The sequence below is a fragment of the Xiphophorus hellerii genome, chromosome 13 (genome assembly GCF_003331165.1).
Source record: "Xiphophorus hellerii strain 12219 chromosome 13, Xiphophorus_hellerii-4.1, whole genome shotgun sequence".
Lineage (NCBI taxonomy): Eukaryota > Metazoa > Chordata > Actinopteri > Cyprinodontiformes > Poeciliidae > Xiphophorus > Xiphophorus hellerii.
This window is the reverse complement of record NC_045684.1, coordinates 17,243,437-17,267,206: the sequence shown is the minus strand read 5'-3', so window position 1 is coordinate 17,267,206 and position 23,770 is coordinate 17,243,437. Positions and strand designations below refer to the sequence as shown.

The 23,770-nt window shown below is 41.2% G+C and overlaps 1 protein-coding gene across 2 annotated transcripts; it reads right to left on the bottom strand.

Moving 5' to 3' along the window:
* Positions 1-1,471: 1,471 nt before the first annotated feature.
* Positions 1,472-23,350, bottom strand: pdcd6ip (programmed cell death 6 interacting protein). Of its 2 annotated transcripts, none has more exons than XM_032580861.1 (18): positions 23,033-23,350; positions 19,995-20,049; positions 19,834-19,903; positions 19,017-19,144; positions 16,881-17,034; positions 15,710-15,810; positions 14,351-14,482; positions 14,009-14,231; positions 12,409-12,532; positions 8,196-8,373; positions 6,797-6,908; positions 6,502-6,671; positions 5,890-6,138; positions 4,877-5,011; positions 4,653-4,747; positions 3,665-3,788; positions 3,366-3,574; positions 1,472-2,508 (listed from the first exon to the last, which is right to left on the bottom strand). In XM_032580861.1, exons 1-18 carry the CDS (start codon positions 23,236-23,238, stop codon positions 2,328-2,330), a joined length of 2,646 nt encoding a protein of 881 aa, XP_032436752.1. In that variant the 5' UTR covers positions 23,239-23,350; the 3' UTR covers positions 1,472-2,327. The 2 variants fall into 2 exon arrangements, with proteins under 2 accessions (XP_032436752.1, XP_032436754.1); XM_032580863.1 differs by having other exon boundaries at positions 14,351-14,467.
* Positions 23,351-23,770: the final 420 nt, after the last annotated feature.

Here is a 23,770-nt window from a genome sequence, read left to right as displayed (position 1 = left end):
TGAAGCCTTGGATGCCACTGAGTGAACAGGACAATGACCTCAAACACATCTAAATTTGTTGTAAAAAAGATAAAGCAGATCAATATACCTGTCAAACTACTGCACATCTACCTTTTGTTTTAATGCTGTTGGAAGACACAATGGCACCGGAACATCACGGCCCCACATGTCAGCTGATCAGTGTTATAACAAAATATTACATTAAGATGAGATCTCCAGCATAAACACCATTTTGTCAACCGGAGCACATCAAAAGTAGGTTCAGACCCAGATAACAGGTGCTTTTCAAAATGCCAACATTGGAAACGGCAGCAAAATCTTCTGGGACAGCCACAAACTAAACCAGTAAAATGAATGGACTGTGGTTAAAAATCAGTCATGAAAGGCGATCAATTTAAATGACCTCTACCAATCCTGTCAAATAATAAGCCCCAATTATGCCAGAGGAAAGATTTCACTATAGATATAATGGGGCTGAATGTACATATTTGAAGATATAGCTGCTGACAGAAGCGTTGCATCTAATTGCAAAACTGTAAATTAAATTCTGGAGTCTTTTAAAAATATTTTCACTGGAAATGCATCATCCAAAACACTGACAGATGTACGTTGATCTATCAATCTACCTGTACCTCTAAACAGCTATTGATTCTTGAACATTTTGAACCCATTGGAATAAGAGAAACCTACAGGGCGCTGCGGTGGTGTAGGGTGACAGAGCGGGCGACCCATTTACAGAGGACGTGGTCCTTGAAATGGGCATCATAACTTCAGACTCCTGGCCCGATGACCTTTGTCTTATGTTGTCCCCCTTCTTTCGCAACCCGCTTTCCTGTCAAATAAAGGCCATTAGAGTCTTTATTAAACCTTTTTTAAAAAATAAATCCACAATAAATCTAACCTTGTACAGTCAATTCCTGCTTCTAAAAAGTGAATTGATGATATGCTTTATCACTGCACCATGAACTACAAATGTTTAAAATAATTCAAATTAGCGATGAAAATTTGGGCCAATATTGATATCTGATATCAATATTGCTGTAAAGCTCAATAACTGATGCATACACTTCACTAACCTTTCTACACATTGAAAAAAACAAAAAAACAACCACACCGCTGACTTCACACTGATTTGTTGCTTCAGTTAAACGTCCCACAGTCCTTTGCTGCATCACAATCACATGACCAAACAAACACCATATGACCAATCTCCTCGCCGCCTCCTCCAGAAACAAACAGGACGGAAATAAATAAATAAAAATACTGGCTATTAACATCGGCTCAGATGTATTTATCGAAATGAGACCGATGTGCTAAAAAATGACTAATACCGATATTGTTGGCAATATTTTGTGCATCCCTAATATAAAATGAATGAGATTCCCAGCAACAACGAGAGAAGTTAAAATTCAGACCAGCCTTGTTCCTCATCAAAAACACATAAAATCATGTAAAGATACACAAACCTCCAACTGGTTGTTGTCTTTTTTAATCACATTAGAGCTGAAGAATAAAAATAAAAACATAGGATGAGAGGGCAGCACACAGATATTTTTAGTTAACCACATACAGAGTTTTATTTATACATATATTTATATAATAATCATCATCTCTCCCACTTGTACAGCCTCTGATTGTAACACAGAAATAAACCCACATTCCCTGGGCAAAAGAAAATAAACAGAAAGGTCATCCGTCATCACCTACAGTAGAAAAACCTTCAGGGCCATCTGCTTTTATACATGAGTGAGGCATCAGTATTCATTACAAAAATAGGATTATAGTTGATAGAGAAGCAGTGAAGTTTGATTAACTGAGCGAGGGAGTGACTTGAAATGACCACTCACCCAGACAATAAAGACAACCCTCCAAACCAGGAGCCTATCAGAGATTCGTCCATGAGTGTTTGTACAGCAGTCCAGCTCATTCAAGGAGTCAGTATCGGCGGGAACAAGTTAGAGTTTAAATTAATCAACTAAACCGCTAGAAAAGACAACAGAAGAAAACCTCAGGAGGAAAGTGGCTGGGATTAGTGGAGTGGAGAAAGACGGACTAGTTTAGAAAAAGTGCTGTTCAAAGACTGAAAAAAAAAGGAAAGGCAAAATTAAATTAAAAGGGGATTTGAAATTACTGAAGTTAATCATTTTATTTGGAAAAAAGTGCAAAGCAGCTCTGAGGTCCCCTGTCCTGCAGCTGCTGTTGGTGAGAAAAAACAAACTAAAGTTTAAGATGAAGAGGGGATGATTGAAATGAAGTGTTATTGCTGAGGATATTTTTTATTTGGTGTTAACATGTGAGAAGATGAATGAGGGGGATGAAGAGCAGAGTTATTGTTGGGGGTAGTAGGGCTGCTGCTGGGGGGGCTGCTGTGGGTAGCCAGGGTAGGGCTGTCCTGCAGGGGGCGCTCCGGGGAATCCGCCCTGCCCCGGGGCGGCCTGGTAGGGCATGTAGGGCATGTTGTACTGGCCGTAAGCGTAGGGGTTGTAGCCCATAGGCATCTGGTAGAATCTGCAGCGACAAAACACAAGACAAGGTGAGATGTGTTTGAGAAACGTCAACAATAATTCAGAACCAAAATATGTTTAAAATGAAGAAAAGTCATCAATAGCACCTGAAACATGCGTTTCATTACATCTTTTTTCTTAATGTTATTAAAAAAATTGCTGGAAATCAAGTTTATTACTTCTAAGAGTTGAGAATATTGTTAAAGGTGATGCATTAAGCTTTCTTGAACAGGTTAGGGTAGGTCTATGGGCTATAAAAAACAAAAACAAAAAAACATGTTCATCACATTTCTGCAAAAAAAAAAAAAAAGTTAGATAATGAAGTTTTAGTTTGCTCAGTTCTGCCCATTTTGAGCTCTTATAAGAATGAGCAGCTCAACGTTTACGCTCGCACATGAAAATAGCTGCAAACAGATGCACGTTTATACAACCATACATTTTTGAAAAGCAGAAGTGAAGCCTTCTGCACAAACAACAAGAATGCAGCAAGTGGTTTCTGAGTGGTGAGTCAACAACAAAACACAATGGCTGCTTTACGAGCACCAAAACCAGCTGACCACTTCTGCTCGAATTCCATTTGGGTTGCTATGTAACAGGTTGCTAGGTAACAATGCAGATTTTTGAAAAGGCAAATTTTTCACACACCAAAAAGCATTAACTTATTGCCAGAAACAGGTGGATAGTGTTTATAAGGGCTTTGCCTGTTTTTAACAGAAGTTGAGACCCAACTGGAAGTAAAAAAAAATGTAACAAAATGTATTTAGCATAACAGGCTCCCTTTAAAATAAGTAAACTCCAACATCTGGTTCAATTTTCCAGCTAATTTTGATTATTTCCATGTTGGAAATAAAAAAAACTCACCCTTGGTAGCCTTGGTAGGTGGGATAAGGTGGTCCTTGTGCCTGTGAGGGAGGTGCTGCAGGTGGAGGGTTACTGGTAGGAGGCCCAGTGGGTGTTGGGGCAGCGAGGGTGGCGGAGGCTGCCTGAGGAGTGAAGCTGGGTGGAGGTGGCCTAGAGGGAGGCTGAGGTTTTTGCTGGGGCTGCTGCTGGACTTGCTGAGGTTGCTGGGCCTAAAGTAAGAAACAAACAGAGGAATTAGAACGTCAGGGCGAGGATACGTCAAAGATGGATTTAGCTGTTTTTAGCTTGTGATTGCTTACAAAGACGGTTCTGGGAGCAGGGGTCGGACCCGGGGCGAGAGCTGGGGCTGCCGGGGTGGACTGGTAGGCGGGGACGTTGAAGGATGGAGCACTGGGCTCTCGGGCGATGCTCTGCTGCAACTCCCTGAAACAGGAAGTAAAGCGTTACAAGCCTCTGGTGGGACATCTCCAACAAGGCTCTTACTGAGTTGGGCCGTCATAAACAAAACATGTAAAAACGCCATAATTCTCCACCATATTTAGACAATTATGAAAATAGAAAGTTTAGCATGAGAGATATCTCTACATCAGGAAGAAAGGATGGATATAACTTGTAGAGAATGTCTGGAAATATAAACTTTTTCTAAATTCACCACGGACGTTTTCCATACTTATCAAGACCTAGAAAATAGTTCCTGTTGAAATAAGTAATAGATCAATTAATCAATCAACTGCATGATAAAGTAGAACAAGCTCAATAATTTCCATTCACAGGATTTAAAATTTTTCTTTCCTTCTCTCTTTCTACCAAAAACTGGATGACAAAAGTCTTCAGTCTGGTGAATTTGGTCTCTTTATTTGAAGCCCAACTGTTTTATTTAGAGACTTCATAGTTAATTTTATTAGTTTTTTCAGCTGTGTTGTTTATTTATTTTGGACCTTCATTAGAATTAAAAAAGAATTGTTTTTTGGGCACGTGTTCTTGCGTTCTTATACCATTACTATTATGTTACTTGAAAACAGGTTGAAAACAACAATATTATCGTTTATTGCAATAACCTCTGGAACAATTTCATTTATGAAATATTTGTTACAATAACAGGTAACAAATATTGTCATCCAGTGCATTTTACAGAACACAAAGTCTCTCACTTTGTCAAAATTAAGATGGTTTTTGCTTCAAGTTAAAAAGTACAAATCTGACAGCCAGAATACAAGGAGCTTCGTGTTCCTGTTCACGCTCTGCTTTCTCTGCCAGCAGTCATGAAATGCTCCAGTGAGTACGTACTTGAGCAGCTCATCGCGCTCTGTCTTGCGAGCGAAAACGATGTCGCTGCATTTGTTCTGGAACTTGAGCAGGATTTCTGTCAAGTCGTTGTAGAACTGAGGAGAGACGAAGAAGGAGACAAAAATAAACGGCCTGGTTTGAAGAGAATGAGAAATAATGGGCAAAGTTTCTGACACGACGAGCGTCGCTACAGTCGGCGTGTGCAGATGCTGCAGAGCGGGTACCTTGGTGCCTTCGCGCAGGTTGTTGCAGATCTCGACGTAGCTGTCGTGTGCGGAAGCCAGTTTCTTCAGGACCTCCTCCCTCTGGTTGGCCTCGTTGTTGGACTGCTTCAGGCTGCTGAACTCCTGGTGGGCCGTCTGGGGAAAGCAGCCAGATACAATCAGAACCATCAATCTGGAGGTGAGCACCTCTCACCACAGCTATTTATACAGATCCCTGCAGATTATACTGCAGAGACATTTTTAAAGTTTCTGCACCTGTTCTTTAAAATGCTTACATGTATTTTTTGTTTTACAGATTCCAGCAGGAAAATAAGCTTTTTAAACTGTTAGTTTTAGCAACAGAGAACAATGCAGACATGTGGCACGGAAGCAAAAGCAACATCAACCTGATTGTACAGCTGCAACTAGCAATTATTTTAGTAATCAGTTAATCTATTGTTTATTTTGACAATTGGATGAAATAAATGGACACATTCTGCAGATTTTTACACAATATTAGAAATACCTAAAAACTAAAAATAAATTCAATTTCTTTTTGAAATAAGAAAAACATTTTACTGTCTAAAATGCAATACCATATGCATTACTTTATTGTAAGCTTGATTGTTTGTTGCAAAGGATACATGAAAAGCCAAAAAAAAAGCTTCCAACATCAACTGGTAAAAATCTTTTCTGCTCGACTTATCGGTGCAGAGGAGGGCTGATATGCTGATACTTTTGTTGATTAACCAATTAATAACTGGAAAGCAAAAGAGGATTACAAGGTGTTTTTTTTTTTTTGAACCAGGTACAACTTGAGTTTTTGGTAGCTTTTAATTTAATCTTAAAGAAATAATGCATGTATTTTTCTTTACATTTTTGGCTTAATTACTGCTGTGGATATGTTGTTCTCTCAGAAAATGGCCTCTTTTTTTTGAGTTTGTGTACTCCAGCTAATCGATTACTAAATTAGTTGACGATTATTTAAATAATCGATTGATCCGATTAATCGCTTCAGCCCTATTAGAGCGTACCTGAACTTGCCCCAGCAGCTCTTCCTGCTTGGAGAGGCTGGCCGACACTTTGTGGTTGTAGCTCCCATACGACTGGTCGAGCTGGGAGAGCGACAGCTGCTCCTCGTTTATGGCTCCGTCCTGGGCGAGCGCCTTCAGGAAGGCGGTCGACATATCGAACGTCACGGCTTTGATTTCCCCCTCCAGCGTCTCCCTCTCTTTTTTCACCTCGTCCAGCTGGGCCAGCAGGGAGCGCAGCACGTTCACAACCTGCAGGGGGAGACGGACAGGAAGACATTTTTATCAATCCAACCACCCAGCTCTATCAGGACGACTGCAGACCGCAGCACATCAACACCTTGTCTTTTCCCCCCTAAGAAGGCAACATCGTAGCTGGAGAGATGTGTACTTCTTCCCTTTGCTCTTTCTCAGTTCTGCTTGCTAAGTTGTTTAAGCTCCCCAGCGACACACAATGCCAAGTCAGCAAACAATATGAAAAATGGGTCGGAAAAGGCCATAAAGCACACAATGTCCTCGGGGTTTACGCAGAATCTGCCTGACAGTCCTTAAAAACTAACCAGAATTCTAAAAACGAAAGTTTAGCATCATGTAGTGTAAAGAGGACAGACAGACCTCGCTGCCCTGCAGAGTCCTGGTGGGGTTGGCCGAGGGGATGGCGGCGTTGAGCTCGTTCTCGGGTTTACACAGCAGGGCGATCATGTCGCACTGGGCGTTGTAGCGGTCCCTTACCACCTGGTCGGCCTGCACTGCCTTGTCCAGGACGTTGCGGAAGTTGGTGCCCTCTGGGAGATGGGAGAGAGTTGGGGAAGGAAAGGGAGACAAGAGAAGAGAAGCACGAGTGAATAAGAGGTCACAAAGAAAAGAAGAGACGTTTGGAGAGCGTTGAGCGAAGGCGATGGAGGCGAACCTGCACGAAGCGGCTTGTACAGATCTCCAGACGGGGTTCTGTTCCAGCGCTGGTTGAACTTGCTTCTCAGCTCGTTGTCTGTTGTCTCCTCATCGTCCAGCATTTTCAAAGACTGAAACATAAAAGCAGAGTTTACCATCATAAAAATAAAAAAAATAAATATAACATTCCTCCATATGCAGTATCTTGCTAAAACATTTCAAGGTTCCTGCAGGTTTTACCAACTTAAATGTAAGACTTTCAAGGAAGTGAAGTAAATTAAAGACAGAAATGTTTGAAGTTTAATCTGCCCACTTTATTCCTGACCTGTCTGCTGCAGTCGTTCATTTTCATAAAGCTCATGTTCTCTAATGTTCTCCAACAAACCTCTGAAGCCTCTGCATTTATACTGGTACACTGGTGGAATATTAGCTACCCATGTTTTTCACAAGGTAAAGCACTAGAGCTCTGAATATGAATGCAAATCAAAACGTCCCAGATTTAATTTGCAGAAAGTTTTAAAAACCATCCATTCCTTTTCAACCACTTTATAATTGTGCACTACTATTACTATATTGATCTATTGCATAAAATCAGAAAAAAAAAATACACTGATTTTGTGGTTGTAACCTGATGAAATGTAATGTTTTTCCCAAGGCAGTGCAGTCCCAACTGCTTTTGATGGAAACTTGTTTCTTGCAAATTGATTGAAATATGCTTGAGCAATTTATAATAGAAATTTAAATTTCTGAGATTCTCAAAGATGCAAAGTAATATCTTAAGCATTAAAATTTGTAAAAGTTGTGTGTTACTTTCTTTGTGTAAATATTCAATTATTTGCAGAATGGCATTTGTCTGTTAAAAAAGCTACAGATTTTTCATATACAAATCTAAAAACATTTTTAAAAATTATCGTATTTTTAATTTATCCTCCTTGTACTTTAAAACCCATTAAGGGGATTTTTTTTTTTTTTGCTTGTACTTTTCAACTTCAACTACAAACCTGGAAGCTGAACGTGTTTTATGTTTTCCTCCCATCTGTTTAATTGTTTGTGAGCAAGATGTTAAAAACACGCTGGCTGGAGATGATAAGACTGATAGTCCTTGGCCCAGAGATCAGTGGATTAAATTCTGTGATGATTCTAATCTGGGATTCACGCCATTCGGAATGATTCTGAGTTTTTGGTATTAATTTGCTTTTCTGGTAGCCTTGGCAGAGACCGGCAGCACTGATGCCGTCCAAGCCAGCTATTAAAGAGAATTACATTCACACGCTGCTTTCAAGAAAGGAAAGCCATATGGCAAACATGCTGTCTGAAGCCTGCAGTTCTAAAAGTCTCTTTACTTTCAGAAACAGATTTGGGACTTGAATGAAAGGTTAGATGAGTGCAGTGAAACTGGCTGAGTGTTTTCCACCGGCCTCGTCCAGGATCTCTCTGTTGCGAGTCAGCAGCTCAGGCAGGTCTCTGATGAGCTTCTCGATGTTCTGCAGTCCTCCTTGCCCCACGATTGATCTGGACTTCTCAGCGATGGATTGTGGGATAGAGTCTCCAGACAGATCCTCCAGGGCAGCAGGCAGGTTCAGAGAGGCCAACACCCTGACAGAGTTAAAGACGATCCGTTACCACAGGTTTTTAGTTATTCATTTTTTAAGTTGAAGGCCACAAAGATGTTATATTTTGTTATAACATTTTTAAAACAAACTTTTGTGCATTTTTTCTTTTAATTTATCTACTCAATAATAAACTCTTTTTTTTTTTACAATCTTAGTAAGATCAATAAAATAGTCACTATTTTGTAGAAAACAGATCAGTACAAAATATAAAAAAGATGCTGCGAGATTGCATTAGCAGCAGGGCCGGTCCAAACCATTTTGGGGCCCTAAGCAGATTTTAATTTGGGCCCCCCCAGTAGCAAAATAGTAACATACCTGCTATTATTAGTGCCAATTGTAATTAGCTTACATCATACTGGTGGTCTTATGGCTTTTGTTTTTAGGAGTAGCAAACAAGCAAAGATGCTCTATTTGTATTGTGAAATTCACAGATGTATTTAAATGTTGCATATTAATTTTGCTATGTGACAGTAACATCTGCTGACAAACACTGAATTTACAGCAAACAACTTAGCAAGTTTAATATCTTTTGTTTTAAAAACCTGGAACAAGGTGTATAAAATATGCCATACATGCAATCTGTCACTGCAAAATAAAATCAAACAATGCTCTTCTGGGCCCCTTGATGGTGTTGGGTCTCTAAGCAGCTCCTTAACTCCCATATACCTTGGGCCGGCTCTCAGGTTAAGACAACTTCACAGTTTAAATGTTTTTGGGGGGTTGATTGACGCACGGCTCTGGTTCTGGAACCAGTCTCCTTGAGAGGGGCTGGACATACTTCCACTCTGGAGTTGCCCAAGGTGAGAGGCGTCGGGCAGGAGTGGGCATACTTGTTGCTCCCCATCTCGGCGCCTGTACGTTGGGGTTTACCCCGGTGAACGAGAGGGTAGCATCCCTCCGCCTACGGGTGGGGGGACGGGTTCTGACTGTCGTTTGTGCTTACGGGCCGAACGACAGTTCAGATTACCCACCCTTTTTGGAGTCCTTAGAGGGGGTACTGGAGAGTGCTCCTCCTGGGGACTCCCTTGTTCTGCTGGGGGACTTCAACGCTCACGTGGGCAATGACAGTGAGACCTGGAGGGGCGTGGTTGGGAGGAACGGCCCGCCCGACCTGAACTCGAGCGGTGTTCTGTTGCTGGACTTCTGTGCTCGCCATGGATTGTCCATAACGAACACCATGTTCAAGCATAAGGGTGTCCATATGTGCACTTGGCACCAGGACACCCTAGGCCGCAGTTCGATGATCGACTTTGTCATCGTTTCATCGGATCTGCGGCCGTATGTCTTGGACACTCGGGTGAAGAGAGGTGCGGAGCTGTCCACTGACCACTACCTGGTGGTGAGTTGGCTCCGGTGGTGGGGGCGAAAGCCGGTCAGACCTGGCAGGCCCAAACGTGTTGTGAGGGTCTGCTGGGAACGTCTGGCGGAATCCCCTGTGAGACGGAGCTTTAACTCCCATCTCCGGCAAAACTTCGAACACGTCCCGGGGGAGGTGGGGGACATGGAGTCTGAGTGGACCGTGTTCCGTGCCTCCATTGTCGAGGCGGCCGATCGGAGCTGTGGCCGCAAGGTTGTCGGTGCCTGTCGCGGCGGCAACCCTCGAACCCGCTGGTGGACACCTTCGGTGAGGGATGCCGTCAGGCTGAAGAAGGAGTCCTATCGGGCCTTTTTGGCCTGTGGGACTCCGGAAGCAGCTGATGGGTACCGGCGGGCGAAGCGGCATGCGGCTCGGGCGGTTGCTGAGGCAAAAACCCGGGCGTGGGAGGAGTTTGGAGAGGCCATGGAGAAAGACTTCCGTACGGCTTCGAGGCGATTCTGGTCCACCATCCGGCGTCTCAGGGGGGGGAAGCGGTGCAGCACCAACACTGTTTATAGTGGGGATGGTGTGCTGCTGACCTCTACTCGGGACGTTGTGGGCCGGTGGGCAGAGTACTTCGAAGACCTCCTCAATCCCACCAACATGCCTTCCACTGAGGAAGCGGAGCCTGGGGACTCTGGGTTGGGCTCTCCAATCTCTGGGGACGAGGTCGCCGAGGTGGTTAAAAAGCTCCTCGGTGGCAGGGCCCCGGGGGTGGATGAGATCCGCCCGGAGTTTCTTAAGGCTCTGGATGTTGTAGGGTTGTGTTGGTTGACGCGACTCTGCAATGTCGCATGGACATCGGGGGCAGTTCCCCTGGATTGGCAGACTGGGGTGGTGGTCCCCCTGTTCAAAAAGGGGGACCAGAGGGTGTGCTCCAATTATAGAGGGGTCACACTCTTAAGCCTCCCTGGCAAGGTCTATTCAGGGGTCCTGGAGAGGAGGGTCCGTCGGATAGTCGAACCTCGGATTCAGGAAGAGCAGTGTGGTTTTCGTCCTGGTCGTGGAACGCTGGACCAGCTCTACACCCTCGGCAGGGTCCTGGAGGGTGCATGGGAGTTCGCCCAACCAGTCTACATGTGTTTTGTGGACCTGGAGAAGGCGTTCGACCGTGTCCCTCGGGGAGCCCTGTGGGGGGTTCTCCGGGAGTATGGGGTACCGGGCCCTTTGATACGGGCTGTCAGGTCCCTGTATGACCGGTGTCAGAGTCTGGTCCGCATTGCCGGCAGTAAGTCGGGCTCGTTTCCGGTGAGAGTTGGACTCCGCCAGGGCTGCCCTTTGTCACCGATTCTGTTCATCACTTTCATGGACAGAATTTCTAGGCGCAGCCAAGGTGTTGAGGGGATCCGATTTGGTGGCCTTAGGATCTCATCTCTGCTTTTTGCAGACGATGTGGTCCTTTTGGCTTCATCAGATCGTGATCTGCAGCTCTCGCTGGAGCGGTTCGCAGCCGAGTGTGACGCGGCCGGGATGAGGATCAGTGCCTCCAAATCCGAGGCCATGGTCTTGAGCCGGAAAAGGGTAGAGTGCCTTCTCCGGGTCAGGGGGGGTGTCCTGCCCCAAGTGGAGGAGTTTAAGTATCTCGGGATCTTGTTCACGAATGGGGGAAGAAGGGAGCGGGAGATCGACAGGCGGATTGGCGCAGCGTCTGCTGTCAAGCGGGCGCTGTACCGGTCCGTCGTGGTGAAGAGAGAGCTGAGCCAAAAAGCGAAGCTCTCGATTTACCGGTCGATCTACGTTCCCACCCTCATCTATGGTCATGAGCTTTGGGTCATGACCGAAAGAACGAGATCGCGGATACAAGCGGCCGAAATGGGTTTTCTCCGTAGGGTGGCTGGGCTCTCCCTTAGAGATAGGGTGAGAAGCTCAGTCATCCGGGAGGGACTCAGAGTAGAGCCGCTGCTCCTTCACATCGAGAGGAGCCAGTTGAGGTGGCTCGGGCATCTGGTCAGGATGCCTCCTAGACGCCTCCCTGGTGAGGTGTTCCGGGCACGTCCCACCGGGAGGAGGCCCCGGGGAAGACCCAGGACACGCTGGAGGGACTATGTCTCTCGGCTGGCCTGGGAACGCCTCGGGATTCCCCCGGAGGAGCTAGAAGAAGTGGCTGGGGAGAGGGAAGTCTGGGCCTCCCTTCTGAAGCTGCTACCCCCGCGACCCGACCTCGGATAAGCGGAAGAAGATGGATGGATGGATGGATGGGTTGATTGTTTTCTCATTTGGACTGGGTGATTTGCTTTTTAGTAAAACCGGAATGAATAATTTCGGTTCTAATTGCTCCAAAATGAATATGAAGGCAAAAACTTAGTTAGTAAATGGGAATATATTTTTTGCACAAACTTTTTAGGAGGATATAAGGTATATGTAAACATCAAAAATCTATGCTAGTTTTTCTCAATTCTTGAATTGAGTTCAAGAGGCCGTAAAAAGTTCTCCAGAGGGCCACAAACGGCCCCAAGGCCGTACATTGGACACCTCCTGGTTTAGAGCTTCTAAGAAACATCTCAGAGAACTGAACTAATAAACAAAAAAGCTTTTATCCGCAGCGCAACAGTACCTACTGGCCCATTAGGGCGTGAATTATTAATATGCTTACAAACAGTGGCGCGTGATGCTCTGCACAAGCGAATGCAGAACATCTTAGGGAAACAACCTTCATCGTACCCGTTGCAGAGATTGGTGGCCTCCCTCATCGTTCCCACCAGTCTGTTCACAGTGTCGGCCTTCCTCTGACCGTAGATGCCCATGGATTGCTGAACGGCCATGGGAACCATCTTCTCAAATAGATCTGACAAGAAAAGACAAACAGTTTTAGGCAAATATATAGTTAAACACGTTGCAAAAAAGATTTTAAAATAGTCCACATGCACGTTTTACAGCTATTCAATATGTTGAACTGGAAAGGCAGCAAAGTTATACAGAAATAAGTGCTTCTAGCAGATAAATCTCTTAATTGTGACATTTTAACACTTATATAACAGAAGTAAAACCATAAATAAAGGGAAACGTAGTGAGAAACCGAAGATGCCACAATAAACACATTTTACAGAAAGTAGCCAACTAGTTTCTGTGAAATCTGATTATTCTTGAACCTTTGGTCAATCCACATTGGGGGTAGTCACAAACTTGTAACCTCTGTGAACTGTGAGGAGTAATATGGGAAAGCAAAGACAGCAGAAAGTCTGCAGGTGAACAGCGCAGAAACACAAAATGGTGAATATACTGAATTATCAGCCAATCTGGTGCAGGCAACTGAGGATGGTGCACAACTACTTTGTTTATATTCAAAGCAATAAATGGATTTAGACGGCAACACGGCGCTGAGCCAGATGGAGGGTAAATCCTAAACATGTTGTGCAGGTTTCTTTCAGTTGAATGCTGAAGGTTGTATCTCTAACACTTTTTGGTTCTGCAATCCCAGCTCAGTGATTTTAAGGCATCACACAGAACCAGTGATCTCTTCCTTATTATGAAGGAAGAAAATAATGTCTAAAGTTCTTTATTATTAAATATTTATAGATCCAGTTGTGAAGATGTCTACTGAAATGATGAAGAGGTTTCTACATTTGGTCCCTTCCTAAAAAACTTTTTTTTTTTTTTTGCCTAAAACATCTTTTGGGAAGAAAAATTTGGTGATTTTCTAAAAAGGACTCAGGGCCATTATTTTAGAAAGGTGACAATATAAATTAGGACTGACACAATGAATTGGTGTCAATTAATTAATCCCAATTAATTGGGATTAATTGATTATTGAAATAGTAAAAATAGATTAATCATTAACTAGAGTATACAGACTCAAAAAAGATCAGTTGTTGAAAAAACAACAGGGTCAGAGAAGCAATTAAGCCAAAACTGTACAAAGGAGATGTACATTTTGAATTTAAGATAACAAAAACCTTAATCTTTAATTATGATCAACACAAAACTCCTCAAGGAGCATAGCTTAAGCTTCACCTGGTTCAAATTCATCAAGCACCTTTTGCTATTCAATTATTATATATAGAAAAGGATGATCTCAGATGAATCCGTTGCTACAAATAATCATGTGTTCTCTAAAGGAAACTTGTTATTACACTGTAGGCAATAAAATGTTTATTTTCTTAATTATTTTCATTTTTTATGTATTCCTAGTATTGTATAAAAAGATTTAAATGAAAAATCTACAGAATGCACCAATGTTTTCATCCGATTAATCGACTGATTGTCTTGAGCAATCGATAACTAAAATAATCGTTATTCCCCCAATACGGATACATAATCATACCTGTGAATTTCTGGCTGAGTGGAGGTGTGATAGCAGTAGCTTTGACCAGCGCTGCCTTGCCGATGTGCTCCAGGTCTTTGACTTCGGGAACGCGGTCATGGTAGATGAAGTCGTTGTCTTTCTTGGCGGCAGTGAGCGCTCGGTTGATCTTGTCAGTCAAGTCCTTCACGCTCACGTATTCATCGTAGCGAGATGCGACGGTCTTCACCAGCTCTGCTGCGTGCTACAGGGTTAGACAATTTGATTCATAAATATAAAGTTAAATTTGTTTCTCATATTTTCTTCAATGCTTAACTGCTTACACCATACTGACAAAAGCAAGCTTTGGGAAATTTTGTTTACCTGCAGACGAGCAATTTCCTCCCCAAAACGCTTCTTCTGCTTGGCAAGGATGCTCTGATGCAGCTCGGCGTTGGCCTGCATGATGCAGTGCTTGGCTGCCAGCACAGGCAGCACTTCCTGAAAATAAAAATACTGACCAGGGAGAGGCAACCACAGAGCAGCACGCAGGCACACAAACATGAATATGCACACACACGTGCGTGACAGCAAGGCCAACCAAAAGGAGAGAAACCCACACCAGCAAGGTCAAATCACAATTGGCATCATGACAGCCAAATCACAAGTAGGCACGAGCAGCGAGGGGCGTGCAAACATGGCAGAGCACGACACAAGCACACGGACATACAGACAACAAGAGCCGCCACCAACACGAGGGATGCAGGAGAAAAAAAAAAAAAAAAGAAAGACAACGGGAGAGAGAAACAGAAGAGGCCATGAGTGTTTAACCTTTCAGCAGAAGCTGCTACACCTCACAGAAACACCCAACAACTCTTCATGTTTGTGTGTTACTGAGACTTTCAGCCACAACACAGACAACACAGTCTGGGTATGGCTTTACAGACTAGCTTCTAGTAATAAAACTCAGGACAGAGAAAGGAGGATTTCATCTTCACTTAAAAAACTATTACAAACAGAAACACCATAATCTATTTTTGGCATAAAAAAAATGAGAAGAAAATGTATTTATCATCCATCCATCCATTTTCTGTACACCCTTGTCCCTAGAGGGGTCGAGAGGGGTGCTGGTGCAGCTTTCATACTAAGAATTTCATCAAGGCCCATGTTTAGTTCTAATAAAAATTAATTCTCTAAACATCTTCCAGTAGAAACTAGAGCTCACAAAGTTAAAGACGACCAACTTTCTGACAATAAATACGCCATTAAAATATGACACGCAATTAAAATGCATTATTTTGTGCCACTAGTTAATTTAATTAGTTACTCTATTTAAGTAGAATAATACAGATTGGTATGTAGATATACATAACAATCTGTGATTAAAACTGACTATTTTTAAAATATTAAGCAACTTTTCTCATTTCAATTCACTTGACCTTCAAAATAAAAGCTTTCAGCATGAAGCTTTGCATATTCTTTTTAAGCTGCTCGTGATTTGATGGTGAGAAATCAGAAAGAAAACAGCTCAGCTTTGGTTTAGTTAAAACCAACCAATAACAGTGAAAATAGGATGAAAAAGGACCAATGAGACCAGAGAGTCTAGAACAGTCCCGCAACCCGTCTCACATGTACAAGAACAATCTGACACACAAAACCCATCACACACAGTCCAACGTCTGCATGTCTTCATCAGCAGTCTAATGGTTACACCGTGTGACTCTGGTCGATCTGGCGGCTTACCTTTGGAAGGTTGTCTTTGTATTGACACTGCTTGAAGGCTTCGCCGTAAAAATCTGCGGCCTGATTGGCCAACTTTGCAATCACAGCATCTTTCATCCGGTCTGTTGGGCAAGCAAAACATTTTACAGTCAAAGAACAAAAACAGACATTAGGATTCTAGGGAGGAGCTGCACTTAAAAGCAAATATATATATATATAGTAGAGCTGAAACAATCAGATTAATTGATTAAGATAATTCTCAACTAGTTTAGTAATCGAACAATCGCTACCTGGAGTAAAAAAAGACTAACATATGCCATATAGGAGCAGTAATTAAGACAAGATTTAAGATGGAAAAAAAACTCTCTCCATAAACATGTTCTACCAGGAACTTCTCAAATTTTAACTTCACCTGGTTCACATGTAAATTTTAAAAGTATTTAATTAACTGCAGGTGAATCCTTTGCAACAAATGAACTCCCATAACTAAAGGAATACCTTTGCTTTTCTTATTGTATTTCAGGCAACAAAATGTTTATTTTCTCATTTCACAAAGGAACTGATTAATTTGTTGTTGGGGGTTTTTGCCAAATTTTATGCATTTACAAAGACCTGCAGAATGTGCCAATTACTTTTTAATCCAATTACTCAATAAACTGCGAGAATAATCAATAGAATACTCGATTACTTAAATAATTGCTTTTGATCAGCCATATTGTAAAATGGCTACAATTCTCTGCCCGTCTAAACTAATACATGCATTGTCTCATCACAGAGCAAGAACTCATTTACGAGTAAAACGTGAACTCGGCAGATGACATATCTATTTTTAAAAAGAGGGCTGAATTCCTGGTGTAACGTAAAAAAACCTTTATATAAACGTCGAATGAGCAGCTCTGCAGACAGAATCGGGGCAGAAGCTGTGTGCAGCCTGGATCAAAACAGCCCCCGTCATCCTTAGAAATTAATCAAGACAGTAAAAATGCAGAGCTGTGTAATTAGAGAATTGCAAAGTTTGCTGTACTTGGTAAAATAAATAAATAAATAAATAAATAAAATGAGTGCAAGTTATTTTGTGATGCACATTTAACACAAGTTAAAATGTGCTGGGACATCTAAAAACATAAAGGAAGAAAAATAATAAATGAACAGCAGTAGGAGAGCAGTGTGGTGTCAGTCTGGCCTTCAGTACCTGAAGTGGCTTTGAGGAAGAAAACCTCCTGGGCTTGGGCCAGCATGATGGTGCTCAGAGTTCCTACGGTCTCAGGACAGATGTCCATGGTCGGCTCTCTGCTCAGCGCAGACAGCACTGTGTCCTTGATGTGACTAAACGCTCCACTGGCCAACTGGATGAACACATTGAGATCAGATTCAGATTTTAAAATTACAACTATCAGCTCAAACAACTCATTTCAGGATGAGTATAGTAACTAGAAATCAGATGCCGATTGCAGTCAGTACATTTTCAGCTTGATCCAACACATCTCGCGTCAAATCTAGTCAAAAACTTAAAATTCCAATCCTTCTCCTCCCATTAGTGAATGCATCTTCCACAAATGTCGCTGGGTGGCAACACTCCTGCTTTTACAGAGGGAAGAAGAGTCAAAGACTCAAACAACAAGAGTCTTATTTGACGTTTTTTCAGTAAAATGGTGAAACATGTCTGTGAGAATGAAAGAGACTTTTTAACCTGAATCAAGAGGATGAATTTCTTCAGCGTTGAGCGTTTCATCTTACAGTAGTGAGCTAATCATTTAATTGAGGTGTGTTGGAGAAGGTCTGCATCAAAATGTTTCAGGACATATTAGCTTTTGGAAACCCCTGACTAAGGTAAATTAGGAGGACTGTGTAGAACTGCATGCAGGAGGGAAAAAGCAGCCATTTGAGTCAGATGTGTTGGACTGGGGACAGATCTAGAAGTTGCAGGCTGTGGCCTCGAGGCCTGGAGTTTGACACTCCTGCTGCAGGAACACCAAAACTGTTTTAATCACTCTAAGCTTTAACACCAAACCAAAAGTTTAAAACGTCAAGTTCATAGTTAGTCTTTGTTTTAAAATAAAAATGGTGGCACATGGTGTGTGACATTACATCTGCTCCTAAATATTTATTGCTAACTCAAGGAAGGAATGCAAAATAATATTCTTAAAAGCTGTTCTTGTATCTTTTTACCTTGCGGTTCCTAAAGCAAAACTGGCATCAACAGTAAAGCTACATTATTTTGGAGTGGAATAATAATTGGCGAATATTTTCCAAGTGTTATGAACTTGCTTCTTTTTTTTTTTTGCCAATGCAATATTTAGCCAGTTGGACAGAGTCTTGTGGCAGCAGATGCTCACATCACAAATAAATGGCACTGCCCAAAATACTGAAGGTCACAGTGATGAAATCACAGATGAAAAAGAGAGGAAAGACGAAAACAGGCAGATATCACAACTGAAAACACCACTGAAATATTTGCAGTTATCACCAATGTAAGATTTTCAAATATTATGCAACCTTTGTGGACAGCTCAAAGTTTTTCAAAGATTTTTTGTAAAAATCAGCCATTAAATTGCAATCAGCGCATCTCCAAGTTTCCAACTTCTGGGACAAATAGAAAGACGTGACACTGACCCACTGACAAGGTGTGACTCCCTGCAGCAGTAACTTACCTGGACGACCTTCGGTGAAACTAAACCAAAAAAAAAAACAGCTGTTGCCAAAATAAGTGAAGTTGTAAAAAGCTATCTCTGATCTTTATAATTTATAATTATAATTTTTTTCCAGAACAAAATTGATGAAATCCTCCTCAGTTAAAGAAAAAAATGAGTTGCCTTACCAAATGGGATTTTATTGATCGCCAGACATCTCTGATGATTTCTTTTAAAAACTAATATAGATGATTGAACCCACAGTATCCACGTTATAACAAATAACTCAGGGTTGGTTAACTCCGGTCCTCACGAGTTTGGGCCCTGGCATGTTTTAGATGTTTCCCTGGTCCAACACCCCTGAATCATATGAACGGTTCTTTAGCACTCTCTGAGAACCTGGTGAAGTGCTGAGAAGGTAATTCAGCCGTACGAATCATCTGCATTGCAGCAGGGATAAAAATAAGGATGCTGGTTCTTGTGGGCTGGAGTTAGCCACTGCTGAAAAACTATGAAAGTTGTGCAACATCAGCAGTTCTGCTGTTGTGTTTCTTTATGGGTTAAAACCTCTGTCTCCTGAGGCTGGGTTATGAAAAGATTCAACAATATTTCTTTACTCTAATATATTTAAGTATGAGCTTCCAAAAATATGAAACTACATACAAAAAACAAATACTACTACACAGATCTAAACACACCTGATAGTATTTAGCGGCAGCTTTGAGACACTCGTCGTTGTCGATGTTCTGCTCTGTGGCGATCTGACTGGCCAGAGCTGCACAGTTGAACAACACGCATGTCTTCTCATAACCCAGACTGGCCAGTGCTGCAAAACAAACACAACTGTTACAGCAAAATCATCTCTTTACTTAAACGTATTACGTTTATTTTCCGTAACCTTTTATTTGATGTCAAAAATCATTAACTTGCTTATTTGACACAACAAAGATTTGTGTGGAGTGGAACAGTGTCAAACCCTTGATAAATATTTAGAAAGTGTCTCTGCCAAAACACTTGAACCCCATAATTAGGTCATTAGCAGGACTCTGTTGAGCTCGATTGCTTGCTGAGGAGGAAACTCGGTCTTTGAGCCCTTAAGGATTGGATTTTGACACCACTCTGTGGGCCAAAGTTCACTGAAAAGATTCATGACACAGTCATGAACTAATCTTTAATAATTCACCAACAGGAACAAAAGGTTCAAATGATGAGAAAGTTGGGACATCAGAGATAAACAATGTTTAAAACAAAAGATTTAATACATTATATGCAGGTTTCTTAAGAACACAAACTACTCAGATAAAGTGCAAGACATCTTTGCTTATTGTTAGGCTAACTATGACATCTGATTTAGAGGACAAAGTCAGTGCAGTAAAGCTTTGTTTCTCACAGCATGAAAGAAGCAAAAGGGGTAACGAAATACAGAAAACCAAGTGCCACAAGGGCTGAAACTGAACGCTAATGGACTGCCTGTTATTTTCTCGACACAATTATGTTTATTGCAGCATTACTCACAGAGCTTGACGGAGCCACCGAACAGAGATCCTTTATCAAAGGCATCCTTCCATGTAAAAGTTAGGCAGAGCTGCAGAAACAAAAGCATGCTTTGTTTTCAAGTTCCTTTCCATTTAATGAAGCGCTCAATCCAGAGTCATATGCGCTGCTCAATCAATTACCTGGTTTTCACAGAAGGGAAACTTGGGCTCAATAGAACACAGTTGATCGTAGTATCTGCGGACAAAAAGATAAAGCAGAATCAAGACAATGCTCGGTTTCACACTGTGTTTTACCAAAAAACAAGTCTCTACATTGTTCAAAATAAATAAGATGTAACTTATAAAACAGCCATGGGCTGATATGTGAGCATCAGGTTTTGTGACTGATAGATGTGACGTAACAGTGGAGTGGTTTGAGGAACTGCTGCAGTTAGGAATCTGACAATGACTCAGGGAAAAAATGACAAAGGAAAAGCTTTTGACCTCAGTACATCTGTGAGGTGATGTCAACAGTCTATTTTTAACTTTGAGATAAAGACAGTCAGGGAATCCCCTATCACTAGGCCACCAACCCTTCTTTTCTTAAAGAGCTGGCTTTCTATTGAGATCCCACACACTGTGCGTTTCCAGCACAAACACACACGGAGTGAGCTGTGCGTTCACACAGGAAAACTGAGACGAGGCGTGCCTTGTGGCGGAACTAAAGGCAGAGAGAGAGAGGGGGGAAAATGTCCCAGCAAACACTGGTCACCAGAGTAACACTAAGCCGTCTGTGAAAAGACCCGTCGCTGTGACTACGAATGCTGAGGACCGAGGAGCGACAACAGCAACAGCCGATTCGTCGCAGACATGTTAGTCTCAAGAGAACTGCTCATATAAGCATATATTTACAAAAAACAAATGTAATTTAGACAAAAGTAACACTTAAATTAAAAAAAAAACTTTAATACAATAATTTAGTTACTGCTCTAAGTTATTTTGACATAGTCAGTTTGCCCTGGATTGGCTCTGGTCTGTGATTTTCTTTTCCTTATTCACAAATGGGGATAATCTTGTAATTCTTATATTTTTATATGGATTAAAGTAGTACCTCTGTCAACTACCTGAGGTACATTTTTAATATGGTATAGTTTAATAGTTTTTCATTAAAAAAAATAAAAAATTGTCAGACCGTGAAGTAAACAGGAAGTCTGTGTTAATCAGGAAAAGCTCAATCTGTGCATCTCTGATTCTACCTTTTAATCCAATTCATAGAAAAACATCAGTGAAGTTGTTTCTGATTTAAAAAATAAAATTCAGAGCCAAGATATTGGGCATAAATGTCCATCTTTAATTTAACCTGACTGAAATGGATCTAAAGTCTTGGCCACAATGTCAAATCATAGATAGTGTGACAGAAGTCATGTGACCAAAAGGTGAGTAATTGCTCTGCACTGCTTCCTGTTTGGGGCCTCCCAGATGTTAACTATAAATAATGGTGAGAAAAATTATGGTTCCAAAAAATAATAATTTTAAAAAACAACTTTTGGTGGTAAAACAGTGGCACATTGGTCTAGACTAGAGTAAAATAAAATGATCACAAAGTGAAAAACTGAAAGACAATTTGAAATGCAAATACCAACATATTGATACAGACTGGGCTTTATGTTCAGACTGTGAGTCAGAACAATGGCTAAAATAAAAAGGGCAAAGTTTCTTTGTATTATAGAGGTCTGTTAATATTTAGAAAAGGTTTTCTGACATGGGCAGAGCATCCAGTCACTAATATGAGGCGTCAGTCATTGGGAAAAAAAAGGTCTGCTACGCTAACTAACAGAGCAGCTAATAAAAATCTGGCTGCAAACATGGAGAGGACAGAGAAACCTTGTTAAAGCCCAGGTGAAGCTTGTGTACTGTAAACTTCCTTTATGCAAAGAGGCTGGAACGGGGACATTTTGTTAGCCATATCTGGCTGATAAGACAGTGAAGGGACTTTCTTTTTGCTGCTTCAAATCCACAGTCAGACAGCAACACATCTGTCAGTATTGCTTTAGATGAATTTTTATGGCTAGGTTTTCCACTGACTTATTAAAGATTATTTTGTATTACATATTTTAATATTTTTCCTAATTTTTTCCCCCCACAAATATTTATAGTCTTCTTGCACATCTAATGTAACATTATTTTTACAGCACTATTTTATTGTTAGTTTGCTCTTGTTTAATTAAATGTAAATGTCAGTTTTCTTTCTTTGTTCCTCTTTTTCTCCTTTATTATTTCCTAGCTGTGGCACTTTTATCATAATATAAGAATCTATGGTTCAAGGTATTTCTACCTTGTGTCCCATCATCATTAGGAGAATTGTATTTCCAGAGTCCTTCAAAGCAACATTTTCTCTGTTGACTAAATATTTCTTTACGTTTATATGTATTTAGTTTTTCCTTTAATGTTTACCATTTTTATATCTCATTGTCTGTTTATTTTTTATAAAATAGTCACCTGTTTTTAATCTTATAGAAAACATTTTGTGTTGTCCCCATTGTGTATGAAAAGATCTATATAAGTTTCAATGAGTGAATGTCAAATTTCTGTCCCCACGTTTCAACTTGAATGACATTTTCTTGGTTTGTTTGTTGTGGGGTTTTTTTTTTTACTACAATTTATTTTTTTACTAGTTAAGTCTTAATGTTTCCATTGTAATGTTGACAGTAAAACATTACTACTGTAAGAGTAAACTGTTTTCCTTTTAATAATTCATTGACCGCCTGGCTGTTGATGTTGACCAGGAATGACTAAGCTTAATAATGAAGGCCGAGGTTTGTATAATGCTTACACTCACTGTATGTTTATTTTGATTTATGCTGTTATTTCGGAGCATTGTGTTATAGCTTATGTGTTTTGTGTTTCATGTGGGAGAAGCAGTTCAACTGAAATGAGCTGTATATGACTTATTTTAACAGAGCGTCTGGAACAACGAACACCTGAAATGACACGGATAATTAAACTTGTTAAAAGTCAACTAGCTTAATTAACTGATATATATTTACTAATCAGTCAGCCACGTTTTACCAGTGTCAATAAATCTGCAGTTGTGGCTTTTTAGCTGCCATGTTAGCAGCTAAAAGCTAACCTCTGGGTGCGGCAACTAAGCCAATTCAAGAAGCCAATAGCTAAATTATGTGTCCATTCATTTTGACTTTTATCGTAGTTAATTTTTCTGTTTCTAAGTGGGTTTTTACCTCAGTAAGATTTCCAGGGAGCTCTCGTGTTTGTCGAGCGGCCTTCCCAGCGCGCTCTTGCGGAGCTTGTTCAACTCCTCCACGGCTCGAAGGTACTCTGACTGCTCGTCCCCCGCTGGATACGAGGCTGTAACAAACTTCGACAGCGGCTTCACCAGATCAACCTCGGAGGACTTTTTCAACGGGACTGAAATAAACGTTGCCATTTCGGCCCGTGGACGCTTTAAACGAGAAAAGAAACAGGCACCGAGATCTTGAGCGAGGAACACAAACAACGGCCACCGACCCACTTCCTGGATTCTGACAGAGAACGTCAATTACGTCATGGACAACGGTGAGACCTACTGCGCAGACTCAGTAACGTTTTCCTAACGCCTGTTTCAGCACACACACAAGAAAGGTACAATAGGACTATAAATATAATATAAATTTGGTATTTCATATGTCAGTGTAAAATATTTGCTTATTCTTTAAAGTAAAAAATAACTAAAAGAGGACAATGGGTGTATAAAATGACGAATTAAGACAAATGGCCTAAATACAATATTTAAAGAAAGAAAAAAGAAAAAAAGTAAATAAATGCATTTTTAAAAAAGAAATAGTCAGTGTTGTTCTCATTCCAGCCACTGACTCATTTATTTATATTTTAGGTTTATGTCTATATAAATGACGTGAACAAGTTCTACTATTCTAACTACCAAAGTGTTTTAAAATACAATAAAACGGGCAACAAATACA